Source organism: Symphalangus syndactylus, chromosome 6 (genome assembly GCF_028878055.3).
Source record: "Symphalangus syndactylus isolate Jambi chromosome 6, NHGRI_mSymSyn1-v2.1_pri, whole genome shotgun sequence".
Classification (NCBI taxonomy): Eukaryota; Metazoa; Chordata; class Mammalia; order Primates; family Hylobatidae; genus Symphalangus; species Symphalangus syndactylus.
Genome location: NC_072428.2, coordinates 113,573,458 through 113,589,324, shown reverse-complemented (window position 1 = coordinate 113,589,324; position 15,867 = coordinate 113,573,458). Strand labels below are relative to the sequence as shown.

Genomic DNA, 15,867 nt, shown 5'->3' with positions numbered 1-15,867 from the left:
CACAGGTTGAGGGGTTCAAATGAGTCAAAGGAAAGCCTAAGCAAATGTTGGCAGTCTCCAGTCAAAGGTGATTAAAACTGTTGCTTCATTGAAATGATATTAAACCAATGTGGGTAACCATATACTTAGGGGTATTCAGACACTCAGGAACATAGCAATTGCCCAGAACAATATCCTGCATGTCATGCCTGGATATTTAACTTCCACAAAACCTAGAAAATAGCTTCCATGGGAAAACAGTGTGGACTTTGCTTCAAACAGAAAGAACTGGCTACTGTGTCTCACACATACTCAATCCAAAGGTAGTATCACATTTAGTGCCCTCCACATCTTCTACCTGATCCAACCATATAGGATGCTTCCAAGAAGTTTATCTTAAATCTCATTGAGAGATTCCAGAATGGAAGATTTCCAGAGCAACAGCAATGACTGTTACCAGTTTCCTGGAGTCTGAAGCACAGAATGTGATTGCCTGTCAAGTGCCTCTGGTAGAATCATTGGCTAATCCAGCATTAGAACTCAGTTGCTCCCAGTGCCCAGATTCGAATTACTAGACTGTCTCTTTCCCAAAACAGCAAATCCCCTGACATCTCCAGCATTCCCTGAGGTTACACAACATGGGGCACTGAGGTCAAATAAGTCTATTCCTTCTACTCATCTTCTCCCCTAAGAAGCCCTTTCTTTCCTTGTCAATAATTGATAATTAAGGCTTTACTAAGGAAAAGAATATGTGGGGATTTATTGCCTAGAGACAATTCTCTGCAAGTTTTTATTCCGTGAATGTTGTCAAAGTATTTAGAAATGACAGTGAGATGCCATATGCATTCCTAACATTTTTTTTTTGTATTTTCAGATGTAATGACAATCTACAGCCATGTACCATACGACCAAGGTTCTTGACTTTTGCACCTCTGACATTGGCACTGCCACTATGTAGTAATAATGATGAGAACTCAGGTTTCATGTTCACTTACTCTATATTGGATATAGTAGTTTAGACACTTAGTTCATGTCTTGTCCAAAACCAAACAGCTAATAATTTGCAGAGCCTGGCTCAAAATGGCTCATAGTCTGTTTTTATGTTTATATTTTAATGATACTATTTATCTGTATAAACTTAAGACACTGTAAAGGTAATTGATATCTTTTTTGGTATCTTTTTGTATTTTTTAAATTGACAATAATTGTATATATTTATGGTATACAACATGATGCTTTGAAGTATGTATATATTGTAAAATGGCTACATTGAGCAAATTAACATATTCATTACTTCATATACTTTTTTTGGTGATGAGAACACAAAATCTACTCTCGTTGAGGTTCTCAAGTATACAATGCACTATTTTAACTATTGTCACCATGTTGTACAATATATATCTTGAACTTATTTCTCCTGAAATTGTGTATCCTTTGACCAACATTTCCTGAATCCCCTCACCTCCTGGCTCCTGGTGACCACCATTTTACTTTCTGCTTCTGTGAGTTTGCTTTTTTTAGATTCTACATATAAGTGAGATATTTGTCTTTCTGTATCTGGCTTATTCTAGTTAACATGATATCTATTTAAGTACAAAATATCTGTCCTTTCCCACTGCATTACCTACACTACTGCAATAACATGCCATACTTCAATGCATGTGTGTATGTCTATGTGTGTATTACATATGTATGTGTCATGTACTTGTGTGTATATATGTGTATAATGTGCATTTTGTTTCATAAAAAACTTGAAGCAGCCTACATTTTTTAAAAATAATTTCTACATTTACCTTAGATACATGCGTGCATGTGAAGGTTTGTTACATGGGTATATTGCATGATGCTGAGGCATGGATCTGTTTACTCAAGTAGTGAACATAGTATCCATTAGGTAGTTTTTCAACCCCTGCCCCCTTTTGCCTTCCCCCCTCCCCCCAGTCCTCCCCCCAGTCCCCCCCACTCCGTCTCCCATCCTCCTCCCTTCTCCGTCTAGTAGTCCACAGTATCTATTGTTCCCATCTTTATGTCCGTGTGTACTCAATGTTTAGCTCCCACTTATAGGTGAGAACATGTGGTACTTGGTTTCTGTTCCTGCATTAATTCTTGTAGGATTATGACCTCCAGCTGCATTCATGTTGCTGAAGCAGCTTATAATTTTTATATTCCTAAGTAATTTCTGATTGGAAGGTGGCTATATACATAAGAGTATGAAACTTGCAATCAAAATTTGCATAGGAATTTCTGGTAAAAGGTCAGTGACAAGAAAAAGGCTTATGTATGTTCTCTGTGTCATAAGATACTCCATATTGTTAGTTTCCATGCTGTCTGACCCACAGGTTCTGGTTGTTCAAAAGCCTGCATTAAAGACGGTGTTACCTATGAATATTTGCTGCACATTGATACAATCGTTTTCACATCTTCTGCATTAACATCCTATTAACAGAAAACACGTTCTGTGACTAATTAAAATGGTTAAACCATATTCTTCAGGAGGCACTTGGTTTCAATGCTCTTCTTAAAATTATCTTTAGCCAGAAATGGAGATCCTATTTAATGATGGCCTATGGAAAGATAAGACATGCTTAATGAGAGTTCAGATCTGCTTTTTTCCACCCGGACTCTCTGTGTGATACAAAACAAAATCCACAGGGACTAAAACAGCCACAGACATCTTGGCAGCATGGGGGAAGATGACATCCAAACTCTGCCATGTTGATTCCACAGTGGCTAGACAGGCTCCACTGTAGAATGTTTGGCTTCTCCTAATGCTGACTAGGGAGGAGCAGCTGTTACCCTTTCCCGGATAAAGTGACATACTCTAGAAGAAACAGAATCCTAATGAGATGGAAATTAATTCCTTTTTCTATCCAGCCATCTCAAAAACAAATACACTGCTAGGAAAACCCAAAATATGGTGAGCAAAAGATCAAATCTGATTTAGATACAGCAATTGCTCTTTTTCATAAGACACATTTTTCTCTTGCTTCATAAATGCCAAAAAGCCACTTTTAAAAACCCATAGCATGTGCAGTTAATTCATATCTTTATATCCAAGTATTTCTTGAATATTATCTACACAAATATATATCAAATAAAATGTCAAAGCTTTAGTGAGCAAAAGTTTAATATATGAAGTATCATAAAGCAGAGTTATAACCTCAATATGATTTTTTATTCATTAGAGTAATATTTTTAGGTAACAATACATTTAACCACATCTAAGAGTGCAACACAAGAATAATAAAATCTTGTATACAAGATGTTACAATTAAAGATAAATACATTACAGTTTAATTTACATATAAAATATATCCTCTAGGGAATACAAGAAGTTAAAATTATAATCCTAATTGTACAATTTTTTATGCTTATTTATCTTTCAAAGGTAACTAAAGCTAAATACAACTTGAAAACTTTATAGACTAGTGAGATATTACTGTTGAAAGAATATAGTAACAAGGTAAAAATAAATATAAGAAAAATACACTATTAAAATCTAAGAATAACATTAAATAATTACATTATAAGATTACATAACTCACTCAGAAATTTAAAACTATTATTTCGCCATGATGTCACTGATTATTTTTGTCACTTATTCAATATAGTTCAACAAATACTTATTGAACTCCATGCTCTAGGGAATGTGTTTGGCCCTGAGAAAGCACTGGAAAACACAACAAACATAGAACCTGCCCTCATAGAGCTTATAGTCTAGTGGGAAGACAGCAGGGAACACAGGCATCTATAATATGGCACGACAAGTTCTGTGCTGAGGCTTCCCATCCTAGAGGAAGCAACATCTCAGCTGAGACCTATAGGGTAAGTGCGAGTTGATCAGGTGAAAGGGTGCAGAAAAAGTGGAAAGAGAGTTCCAGATGAGAGAAGGAAATGCGAAGACCCTGAGGTTAAAAGAGAGCATGGTCTATTCTACAGCAGTGGTTCCCCATACAAAGGTCCTCAGATATTTGATGGCCCACAGTGAAATTCTCACTTGTCAGTGGGGAAATGAGAGCAGTGTGAGGTCTTTTCAAAGTAAAAGTCATTCAACTTGAGTGACTGAATTTATGACCATCTTATTTTCTGGCATTAAAATGACCCCTCTTTTATGAAATGATGGTGAGAGTAGATGGTATGTTTTAATGACTCTTTTTGAAAAATTAACACAACAAAACTTATTGGTGTATGACACCTTAAAGTCCAGGAATCACTGTTTAAAAAATAAAATTCTAGAAGGTTCAAGGGAAGGAAGGAAAGGGAGACATCCAGAGATGAGGCTAAAGAAGAAGGCAGGAGTTAGATCATGAAAGTTCAAGTAAGAACTTTGGAATTTAAGAGCAATGGGAATGATCTTAAGCAGAGAAGTCAAACTCTATTATATTTGTAAAAGACTATTCTGAGATGCTGTATGTAGAAAGTGTTTGGGACAGGGCAAGACAGAGGCAGGGGAGCCAGGTAAGCAGCACTGTATTAGCCCAGGAAAAAGAAGATAATAGACTTAGGGCCAAATGCCGGGTGCGGGGGGGCGCTGAGTGGAAGACGACTTCAGGAGATAAACTTAATAGGATTTGGTGATTTGTCTTATTGGGTGAGGAAAATGGGATGGTCAAGCCTCATGTCCAGGCTTTTTTCTTTGGAAACTGAATCGAGCATTGTGCTAACTATTGAGCTCGAGAAAGAGCTTTTTTTTTTTAGTTCATCTGGGGACATGTGGAATTTGAGGTGTCTTTGTGTTCAAATGTTCATTAGGCCAATTGTCTACATAGGTCAGGAGAACATGAGAGAAAGAGCTGAGCTTCGGATGGAAATTTTGTAGTCTCTAGCAAAATGATTAAGACCATGGATGTGGATAAAATTTCCCAGAGAACAAAGCAAAGAGGTCTTAGGATATATAACTGAAAGAACAAAAAGAAGAGGGCTTAAGATATATAACTATAAGATTGGCTAGAGATGAGCTAGGCAGAAGCCAGAGACAGAGTGTCTAGGGAGGTGGGAGGACACCCAAGAGAACAGGTTTTGTGAGAAACAAGGAAAGAGGTATCATTTCAAGCAAGGAACAGGCAACAATGTTGGATGCGGTAGGAATCGACTGGAAGAGGGACTGAAGAATGTTCACTGAATTTAGCAACAAAGAGATTGTCAGGGACCTTGAGAAAAGCAGTGGAGGGGCAGATGCCAGATCACAGTCTGTGAACTTACAGGCAGGAGGAGCTCTTTTACAGAGCGAGACTATGAAAGACAGAATAGGGCCAGCAACTGGCAGATGTGGGTTTGAGAAAGTGGTTATCTGTTTTTTAAACATAGAGACTTGATTGTGGATATTGTAGGAGCCACTTGATAGGGAGAGTTTGATGACTTGTAGCAAACAAAGATACAAATCTAAGTTCAAAATACTATCTTTAAAAAATGCAAATGTCTTTAAAGACATAAATCATGGTGTTCCCACAAGAACACATGATAACCTATAAAACTGTCAATTAATTTAAATACACTTTACAATTAAGGATGTAAAATGGTTACAAGAAATTATCTGAGGGAATCACATTTCAACATATTTTTTTAAATCACATTTTAAAATATTAAGTTATGGCAATTTTAGCTCTTGTCCATAGAGATCATACTCTTTAAATAATATGTATCTTTGAATAGCTGGTGGTAAAGGAAGCTTCTCCATTGAGGCTGGCTGGCAGAGTTTCTGGAGACCCATAAGTCTTCGAATTTTTAACCGACACAAATGCTTCAATGAACAAGGATTCTCTAAAAGAAATCGGGAAAATAAGCAAAAAATTTTTTTAACTAGTGGATTGACCCCTAAGATATGACTATTTAAGAATAACATGAGTAGTGTATTCTGAAAAACATATATGCACACTTTAGTAACTGGTGATTTTAAGCGAAATTCAAATTGTAATTGAACATTCTGGTCTACTCCTCTAGAATGTAAGCTCCACGAGGGCAGAAATTTAGTCTGTCTCTGTGCCAGGAAGAGAGTCTGGCTCATGGTAGGTGTTCAACTAGAATTTGTGGAATGAATAAATGGACTTAAGAAAGCAAATGCTCACATCTCTTCTTTATTTTTTAAAGCTAAGTATTATAGAGATATATTCCTTCACTTTCTTTCTCCTACCAATCTGTCTGATAAATAATTATCCATGAAACGTCGACGCAGATGATTCCATCTATCGTGAATAATCCAATCTGAGTTTTGTTTCCAGTGTCTGATACTTAAACCTTGTATATTCTCAAAAAATATACTAATATTATTTAAATATCTGATATTTTCAATTCCTACTTTATCTATATTATAATTGGAAGATTGAGATTTTATAGCACCAATATGAACGAATGAAGGAGCAGCATAGCATTCAGGCTTAGATGTGTGCTCTGGACCTGGTCAGCTTGGATTAAACTCCTAGCTCTGCCCCTTAATATTTGTGTGACCTTGGGCAAATCGCTTAATGTCTGTGAGTTTGGTATTCTCATCTGTGAAATAAGGATAACAACAGTACTTATCTCATAGGGTTGTTTGAGGATTAAACAAATCGTGTAAAGTATTAGAAAAGTGCTCAGTGCATTGTAACCATCCGATAAATATTAACTGTCATTCAATGCAATAATAAACATGATCACATCTCTATTACATTTGATGATATAAACGATTTATCATTTAAAATTAAAAACAATGTTCTCAAATATTATTGATGCAACATTACCAAAATAAGCAAAAAAAAAATCTAAAAAAAAATACAATTTTTTTTTCCTAACCAATACGCTGCCTTACAGATAGCTGGAGGACTCCTGACATCCAGTGGTTAATCACACTCACAGCAATCAACTGGCTTCGACTCTCGTTGCAGTAATATATGATGGAAACGATAAAAAAAACTTCCTGGCCTTATTCTTACTTGGATTGTCTTTCTAAAGTCATCAGAATTAGTAAGTATTTTGCAAAAAAAAAAAGTGAGCAATTAATTTCCATTTAAAAGCAAAGTCTGTTCTTTCTATGACAGGAAGTATAATGGTATTGTAGAAAGAGTCTGTTTTCAAGTAAGACAAACAAGGGTTGAAATCTTCACCTTGTTATTTTTCTGTGTCTATTACCTTGAGAAATTAATTTATCTAAGTCTCACCATTTTTCTCTGCCTTGAAATCTCCAAGCTAAAAAAGAGAAGGTTTTAAGCTTTTTATTGCAAAATAAAATAGAGAAAGAAAGTACACATGTATAGTTTCATAAGTTATGTAAGTAATTATTAGTTGAACATCTATAATCACCTCCTAGGTCTATAGGAAATAGAACTTTGCCAGAGACCAAAGAAATTATTCTACAATCCATCCTTCTTTATTTCTTTCTCCTGCCATAAATAACTACTATTCTGAATTGTAATCACTTTCTTTAGAGTTTCATCATCTAATGCACTATCCCTGCACTATAGTATTGACAATACATTTAAAAACTTTTTGCTATGTCCTTTACGTCTTTTTTAATCTGCAAGTTATTCTCTCCATCCCCTTCTTGTCTTTTCAACTAATCTTTGAAGAACCCAAATGCCCTATAGTTTCCCACAGCCTGAACTTTGCTGATTGCATTTCCGTGGTGCAGTTCCATGTCCCACTGTCTCCTCTATTTCTTGCAAATTGATAACTGGATCCAGAGGCTTGATCAGGCTCAGGTTTGATCTCTTTGGCAAAACTATAGCAGGTTCTGTGTTCATTCTTTGGGGGCTACATATTAGCAGCTGTTGATGCTCATTGACTACATCCATTAATTTATTGGAGGCTATATAATGGTGATAACTAATTATATCTTTTTAAATTATTTAGGATACTTTTATAAAGGAATGCTTTTACTTACCTACTCTTTAGTTACTAACGGCATAGTTTATATATATGTGTATATATATATATATGTAAGGCAGAATAAATGCTTAAGTCTTTCTTTATCAGTTTTTAAGATAATGAGTTGATTTTCTATCATATTCTGGAGCTGACCAGTTTTTTTCAAAATTGCATATTTAATAAATCATTCTATTGTAAAGGTACATGCACACGTATATTCATTGCAGCCCTATTTGCAATAGCAAAGACATGGAACCAACCTAAATGCCCATCAAGGATAGACTGGATAAAGAAAATTTGGTACATATACACCATGGAATAGTGTGCAGCTATAAAAAGGAATGAGATCATGTCCTTTGCAGGGACATGGATGGAGTTGGAAACCATTATCCTCAGCAAACTAATGCGGGAACTGAAAACCAAACACTGCATGTTCTCACTTATAAGTGGGAGCTGAATGATGAGAACACACAGACACATGGAGGGGAACAACACATACTGGGGCCTGTCGGGGGTGTGGCTGGGAGAGTTTGAGCATCAGGAAGAATAGCTAATGGATGCTGGACTTCATACCTAGATGATGGGATCATCTGTGCAGCAAACCACCATGGTACATGTTTACCTGTGTAACAAACCTGCACATCCTGCACATGTACCCTAAAACTTAAAATACAAGTTGAAGGAAAAAAAAACCCCACAAATCGTATATTTAAGTAGATTGGTTTCAATTCATTGAAATCATTACCCTTTTTGAAACTTAAATTGTCCCATCTTTGGCCAGTTGGAACCTCTTCAAGTTAGCCCCTGAATTCTTTTGTCATGAATCATGTAGTCTTTCAGAGTTTCTTTGCTTTCTGGTATGACCAGATGTTCCAGGTTCATTTTATTCATTTCCTTCCCCAGATGCAATCATCCATTTCTCAAAAACAAAACAAAACAACCTCCAGCAAAACTCTGGTTTCTTTTGTTAGGAAATGGCATTTCCAGGCCAAAATCTGGGTTGTAGGAATGCTCATTGCTACTGGGTTTATCATTATTTCTAAGACTTATCTGTAAACAGACAGACACGCGCGCACTCACACACACACACAGCATAGTCCACATGCACACAGATGCTTTCAAGATAAAATAGCTTATGAGTTTATATTGTTACTTCTAATTCAAATTCAGGACTACAGGATTTTTCTTTAATCTCTTCTCTATTACATCTTTATTTTCTTTCTGCCACACTGACAATCCTTGGTTTCAAGGATACAAAGAATAATGGAATTGGAATATTCCTTGATTACTCATTTACTGAATATATCTGTCATCCTCAGCATAACAATATTAATATTATATCACCATCAATATTTTAAGATATTTAAAAATATGTATTTTAATTATTAAATGTTATTTATTTTATCTATTTACTAATGTTCAAAAATAAATAATTGTGTTATATCTATTTTATCAGAGCATATAACCATTACGTGTTGCATCTTCTCCCTTTTAACTCTCACTTAGTCTTGGCATTCTGCTTAGTGTTAGCCTTGTTTAATACTAGTCCTCATGGTGATATCTCACTAATCATTTTGGGTTGTCTAAAGGCCATTTCTTAGTGGATCCTTCAGACGTCAGTAAGAGGAACAATATTTCCTGAGTTCTTGCATGCTGACAGCAGTTTGCCTACATTGATCATTGGAAGTCAATTTTGCTGTGTAAGCATCCTTGGCTCACATTTTCCTTCCAAGGAGAGTCTTAAATATGTTACTCCATTTTCTTTTGGCATAAAGTATTGTTGATGAAAAGTTTCATAATAATCTATTTTTTGCCTTGTAAGTCACTTGTTCTTTTTGCCTATGTGCCCAAAGGATATAGTATTTTATATATTATAGTTTCAAATTTTTCTTTTTTATTACAAGTTTTTCTTGAAACTTAGTTTTTTGTATTTGTTATGTTCCTTTGATTTGGTTTTCCTTTTCAAGGAATCCTATTATCCATATATTGACTATTCATTGTCTGTCATCAGTGTTTTTAGCTGTCTTTCAAATCCTTTTATCTAAGCTACAAGGATGCAAAGGCATAAGAATGATACAATGGACTTTGAAGACTCAGGGGGAAGGGTGGGTCAGGGATAAAAGAGTACACATTGGGTACAGTGTACACTGCTTAGGTGATGGGTGCACCAAAATCTCAGAAATCGCCGCTAAACAACTTATCCATATAACCAAACACCACCTGTTCCCCCAAAACCTATTGAAATAAACAAATATATATATTTTAAAATCCTTTTCTTCATTTATATTTGATTTAAAATTTTTCTTCCGTATCCTCTTTTATATCTCTCAATGTATTGGCAACTGTGTTGCTAGTTCTTGTTTTCATTCTAGTTCAGTCTTCACATTTGACATTAATTTTTTCTGTTTTTTATTCCTAATTCTTTCCTCAGTTGTTACCTGATTTCTGAATTTTTCAAATTTTGACTCATGTTGTTTTTTCATATCTGATATTATTTTCCTCATGCTTTTTAGCTCATTTTTGAAATAGAAGGTTTGAATTTTGATTGTTCTGAGAGTGCATTTTTTATGTATTCATTGCCCTTGGGGATATTACTCTGTTCTTCTTTCTATGATTATTATTTTTTTTTTGAGGCGGAGTCTCACTCTGTCCCCCAGGCTGGAGTACAATGCCGCAATCTCGGCTCACTGCAAGCTCCGCCTCCCAGGTTCACGCCATTCTCCTGCCTCAGCCTCCTGAGTAGCTGGGATTACAGGCGCGCGCCACCATGCCCGGCTAATTTTTTGTATTTTTAGTAGAGACGGGGTTTCACCTTGTTAGCCAGGATGGTCTCAATCTCCTGACCTCGTGATCAGCCCGCCTCGGCCTCCCAAAGTGCTGAGATTACAGGCGTGAGCCACCGTGCCCTCTCTGTTGCTCATTTTATTTGCATTTAGTTTTCTTGAATTTTTAGAAGGATGCTTTGTTCCAGATAGTGCTTCTAACTTTACAGAGCTTCTTGCTCTATTATTTTCTTGCAATGACCCAAAATATGGTGGTTAGATCTCTGAGGTTTCCTGGCTCTGTTTGCCACCCCAACTTTTTTGTGGGTCCTTTCTTGTTTCTGTCCTGCCCGATTTTTGATTTTACTCTCAATGCGGGCTTAAATCCGGGAAGGGAACTTAGAGAAGTGGTTTTCAAGAATGCATAGGGTCTAGACTGTTTTGTAATTTCCCTTAGCCTTAGCTTTTTATTTGTAAAAAATAAGCATGATAATACTTTACAATATTTCATAGCACACTGTACATATACATTTCAGATATCTCACATAAACTTACCAGATAATAAAAACATAAAAATGTTAATACTTTAGTTTTAAAACTAAATAAATTTATTAAGTAATTTAAATATTCTAGACACTGCCACCTTATATGCATTATTTCTTTAGATTCCCACAACAACCTTATTAGGTTAATACTATCTTACATCTACTTTGCAATGGGAAAACCTAGGCATAAGAAGAATAAGTAACTTGCTCAAAGTCACACAACTAGGATGGCTATCTTGGTCTTTTTATAGGAAATAAAAAATCCTCCTCCATTTAGAGAAGCAAAAATGGTAACAATAAATTGTTGCTTTTTATCATGAAAACATCAGTCCTGAATTACATATGCATTTTATAACCTAGCAATCCTACTCCTAGGCAAGGCCAGAATTTCATTTCATTCTAGGTCTATCTGACCCCAGAGCTCAATTTCTGGGCTAACAATACTATATTACTCATCAGATTCTCCAAGACTCCTGTTTTAGTTGCTGCAAAGTCTCTTCTATTATAGAACTAATTCCAGGGGAAGGCTGATTCAGGTATATTAAAAATGTCAAATTATTTAAATCTCATATAAAATTCTATAATGCTTCTTTAGGCTTCATGAAATTGATGTCCAACTAGGTTTTGAAAGTTTATTTTTCCAAACTCATATTTTGAAAGTGAAAGCATCTCAAATCTATGATATTTTTCTGATTTTTATTTGGATTTGGATTATTTAAAAATGTACTTTCATTGAAACTTGTATGATTCATTTTCATGGTAAACTTTCACCTAGAAAAGACAAAATGGCCTGTCTACAAATACTAACCTTTGATGGTAGGACTTTGTCAATAAAGACCCCAGAGAAAGCATTGTCAAAAAAGAATAACTCTAATCCCTTCTTTCATTCATTTACTCCATATTTATTGAAATGAACTACTTATTGGGCACTATGCTAAGCCTTGCGAATATAACAAGAAACAAAGTAGATCTCTACCCACATGGAGTTTGCAGTCTACATATTGTTTGATATTATAGAAGTTAATTTTTAAAATGATTTGTAATCAGAACGTTAATATAGCTGTAGTATTACTCATTATTCAATTACAAAGCTGGAAAATACAAAGAAAAATGAAAATATGTATCTTACAACAGAGGAAGTGTTAAGGATGATTTTAAAACCCAGATAATTCTGGAAATACAGTACAGTAGCATAGGAAAAGTATCAAAGAAGACATTAAGAAATTTCCTCCATATATGTTCTTAATTTAAAAATTGTAGGCAAAACTTTTGGTTTTTACCTAGTATTTGGCGGATTTCTGGCCATTCTCTCTGTACTTCTAGTGCAGACTTCAGTTTAGCACACAGAGGAACATAATCCATGTAATCTATTAGTACACGAGTAACTTTGCCTACCAAGTGCTTCATCCAAGGAACTGTAATAAACTCACAGAACTGAGAGAATTGATAAAATTTAATTTAGTAGTATTTTTAATATGCCATATACATAAACACTCAATTGTGTTATGAAAAAATTACTCTTTGTCTTATTACAGAAAATAAAAGATCCCTCCTTGTAGTGAACAAAAATTAAAAATAAATTGTTGGCTGGGCGCGGTGGCTCACGCTTGTAATCCCAGCACTTTGGGAGGCCGAGGTGGGCGGATCACGAGGTCAGGAGATCGAGACCATGGTGAAACCCCGTCTCTACTAAAAAGACAAAAAATTAGCCGGGCGTGGTGGCGGGCGCCTGTAGTCCCAGCTACTCGGAGAGGCTGAGGCAGGAGAATGGCGTGAACCCGGGAGGCGGAGCTTGCAGTGAGCCGAGATTGCGCCACTGCACTCCAGCCTGGGTGACAGAGCAAGACTCCGTCTCAAAAAAAAAAAAAAAAATAAAAATAAATAAATAAATAAATAAATAAATAAATAAATAAATAAATTGTTTGCTTCTCTCTGTGAAACCATCGGCCCTGAAGACTCGCCTGGCTCTGATGTGACTGTAGTCAGCAAAGCATGGAGAAGTCATGCTTCTTTCCATCTGGCCCCAATATTCCACCAAACAGGCGGAAGTGACTAATTGCATACATTTTCACATTCTTCTACATTCAGTTTTCAAGTCAAGAAAAAACAAACAACATATTTTTGGGGGAGAGGTTGGGGGCTAGATTTATGCTTATATCCCTATATCATTGCAAACAAAAATTGAAAAAAAAGAAAAATAGAAAAATTAGAGTTTATTTTTCTTTTCTCGTAACATCCATAATTGAATGAATGTGTATTAAATTAGAATGATGACCCAATATAAAGCAGAAAAGGCATAACTCACCGGGTTATCTTTTATTACACAAGATGTCCATCCTGGCAGCACCTCTTCCTGTATCTCTGACCACACAAATGAATTTCCAAAGATGTCACCATGCATGCAGTCAAAGCACATCTCCACTTGATAGCCATTATTCAGCAATAGCCTCAGCATTACCTCGTCGTTTAGGGCATATTGAATGACACTGGGGAAACGAGTGTCATTCACATGCATAAAATAACAATTGACATTAGCTCCATGGGAGAGAAGCAGCCTGACAATTTCATAATTATTGGCCCTCACTGCCACAAGTAGACAGTTGAGGGGATCTAAGTTTGGGTCTGCACCTGCAGCCAGAAGGACTTCTGTGCAACGAACATCATTATTAGAAACGGCAAAATACAGCGCAGTCTTCCTCTCATCGTCATAGCTCTGGGAAATGTGGTCAGCAAGTAGAGTGTTGACATCAAAACCATTTTCAATGAGCAGTTCTAGACACTGTGCATTTTGTCCATCTGCTGCTGAGTGAATTGGTGTTAGCCCACTTTTCCGAATTGCATTTTTAGATGTTACTGGGATAAGGTATTTCAGTGCACTAAAAGAAAGAAGTCAAATATCTACTTTCCATAAAGAAAATCAAGAAATTAAATAAACTACCGTTCTCACTAGTAAGTGAATGCAAATTGTATAGTTTCCCTTATTTTCTCTAGATAACTTTATACTGAAACATTTAACCTTTGTCTGCCGAGGTACAACTATTTAGTTTAGTGTAATGTAGCTCAGTTTTGATTTAACTTTCTGTTCTAAATATTCCTGGGAAACTGCATCTTATACGTTTTTTCCTAGAATTGTGGTTCCTCAGGAACCCTCCCCATCTTCCAATTTTCCTCTGAACAATATAATATTTACAGGTAACCAATACTATTTTTAAAAATATAGGAGAAAAGTAAGCCTTTCTAATGCCATAGAGGAATGCTTCGTAATCTTGACCATTAGGATCATGGGGTCATAGGAAGTGACCCTGGATGTCATTCAGTCCAACTGCTTCATTTAACAGAAGAACAATCTGAAGTTTGGAGAGGCAAAATGATTGTCCAAGGTCACACAGTTAGATGTAGAGCAGGACAAGAATTTGGGCCTTTTCGAATTCTTATGAATTATTCCTCTTTCACTGATTCCTATACAATCTATTTTTTAGTATTGACCATGTACACTCTGTCTGCTTCCGTATAACTTGCAATTAAATTATTAGCCAAAAGAAGAGTCTTTAGTATTCCATCAACCTTGCATCAGTCCAATTGAGATAACCAACCACAGTTTATGTTTCTAAGTACATGTGATATAGTTGTGAGTTTCACACTTGACTAACCAGCTAGACATGTATGAGAGCCACAGGCAAGGAGAACCTGATCTCTTGTGCCTACTGTTGTGAATTCATGAACACTGGGAGTAAATCAGGTAAACTCTAACAACATGTCACTTAGCATCAATTATGCGTCACTGGTCACTTAGCCAATGGCCCACTGAAATCTATAAAGCCCAATTACTTCAAAGTTTTTGAGCTTATGAAATATATTTAATTGCCTAAAACCATCTTCTCATGGTGGGTAGTTTAATATAGGGATCTAGACTTCTACCAATGTGTTAATTAGGTATATTTTGTGATTTAAGAATCTATTCAACCATTTGTATGGAATAAAAAATTCTAAACTTATAATGAAACTTTTCTATTCAAGAATACATTTGACATTATACTATAATATCTTGGAGATGTTAGGAAATAACTGGAATAACACTGATAGTATTGCTACAAATTTTAATCCTTTGTCAAGGGCAAAATTTTTAGAAACTCTGTAGCCTTTTGTTGAATACATTTGTTTTTTTTTTTTTTTGAGACGGAGTCTCGCTGTCGCCCAGGCTGGAGTGCAGTGGTGCGATCTCGGCTCACTGCAGGCTCCGCCCCCTGGGGTTCACGCCATTCTCCTGCCTCAGCCTCCCGAGTAGCTGGGACTACAGGCGCCCACCACCTCGCCCGGCTAATTTTTTGTATTTTTAGTAGAGACGGGGTTTCACCGTGTTAGCCAGGATGGTCTCAATCTCCTGACCTCGTGATCCGCCCGCCTCGGCCTCCGAAAGTGCTGGGATTACAGGCGTGAGCCACCGCGCCCGGCCTGTTGAATACATTTGTAAACAGAAAGGCACTCTTGAGTGGCTTGTGCAGAATTCTCACTTATGCCTTAATTCCTTCTAAAAGAAAATTTCTTTTCATTATAAAAGTACTATAAATTCATTTTTTGGAAGTACAAGAATATCAAAAGGAGGAAAATTAAATAAGTTCTAAATATGTAAATTTGGAGCATCAAAACCTGAAGATTATGCCTATTTCTCCTTGGATTTTGAAAGGTATTACATATAGACTTGTGATTATACTGTATATACAAATTTGCATTTTTAACTCAAA

The 15,867-nt window shown here is 36.0% G+C and overlaps 1 protein-coding gene across 3 annotated transcripts in view; it reads right to left on the bottom strand.

The window, feature by feature from the left end:
* Positions 1–3,088: 3,088 nt before the first annotated feature.
* Positions 3,089–15,867, bottom strand: part of ASB15 (ankyrin repeat and SOCS box containing 15) — a 77,108-nt gene continuing 64,329 nt past the window's right edge. For 2 of the 3 annotated variants that reach the window (XM_063642182.1, XM_055283846.2), the window contains 3 exons: positions 13,431–14,001; positions 12,406–12,559; positions 3,624–5,739 (listed from right to left, as the gene is read on the bottom strand). In XM_063642182.1, the coding sequence (XP_063498252.1) occupies positions 5,567–5,739; positions 12,406–12,559; positions 13,431–14,001 (898 nt within the window). In that variant the 3' untranslated portion in view covers positions 3,624–5,566. Of the gene's footprint in view, positions 5,740–12,405; positions 12,560–13,430; positions 14,002–15,867 lie in introns of all 3 variants that reach the window. The other variant, XM_055283845.2, reaches the window with a different exon arrangement.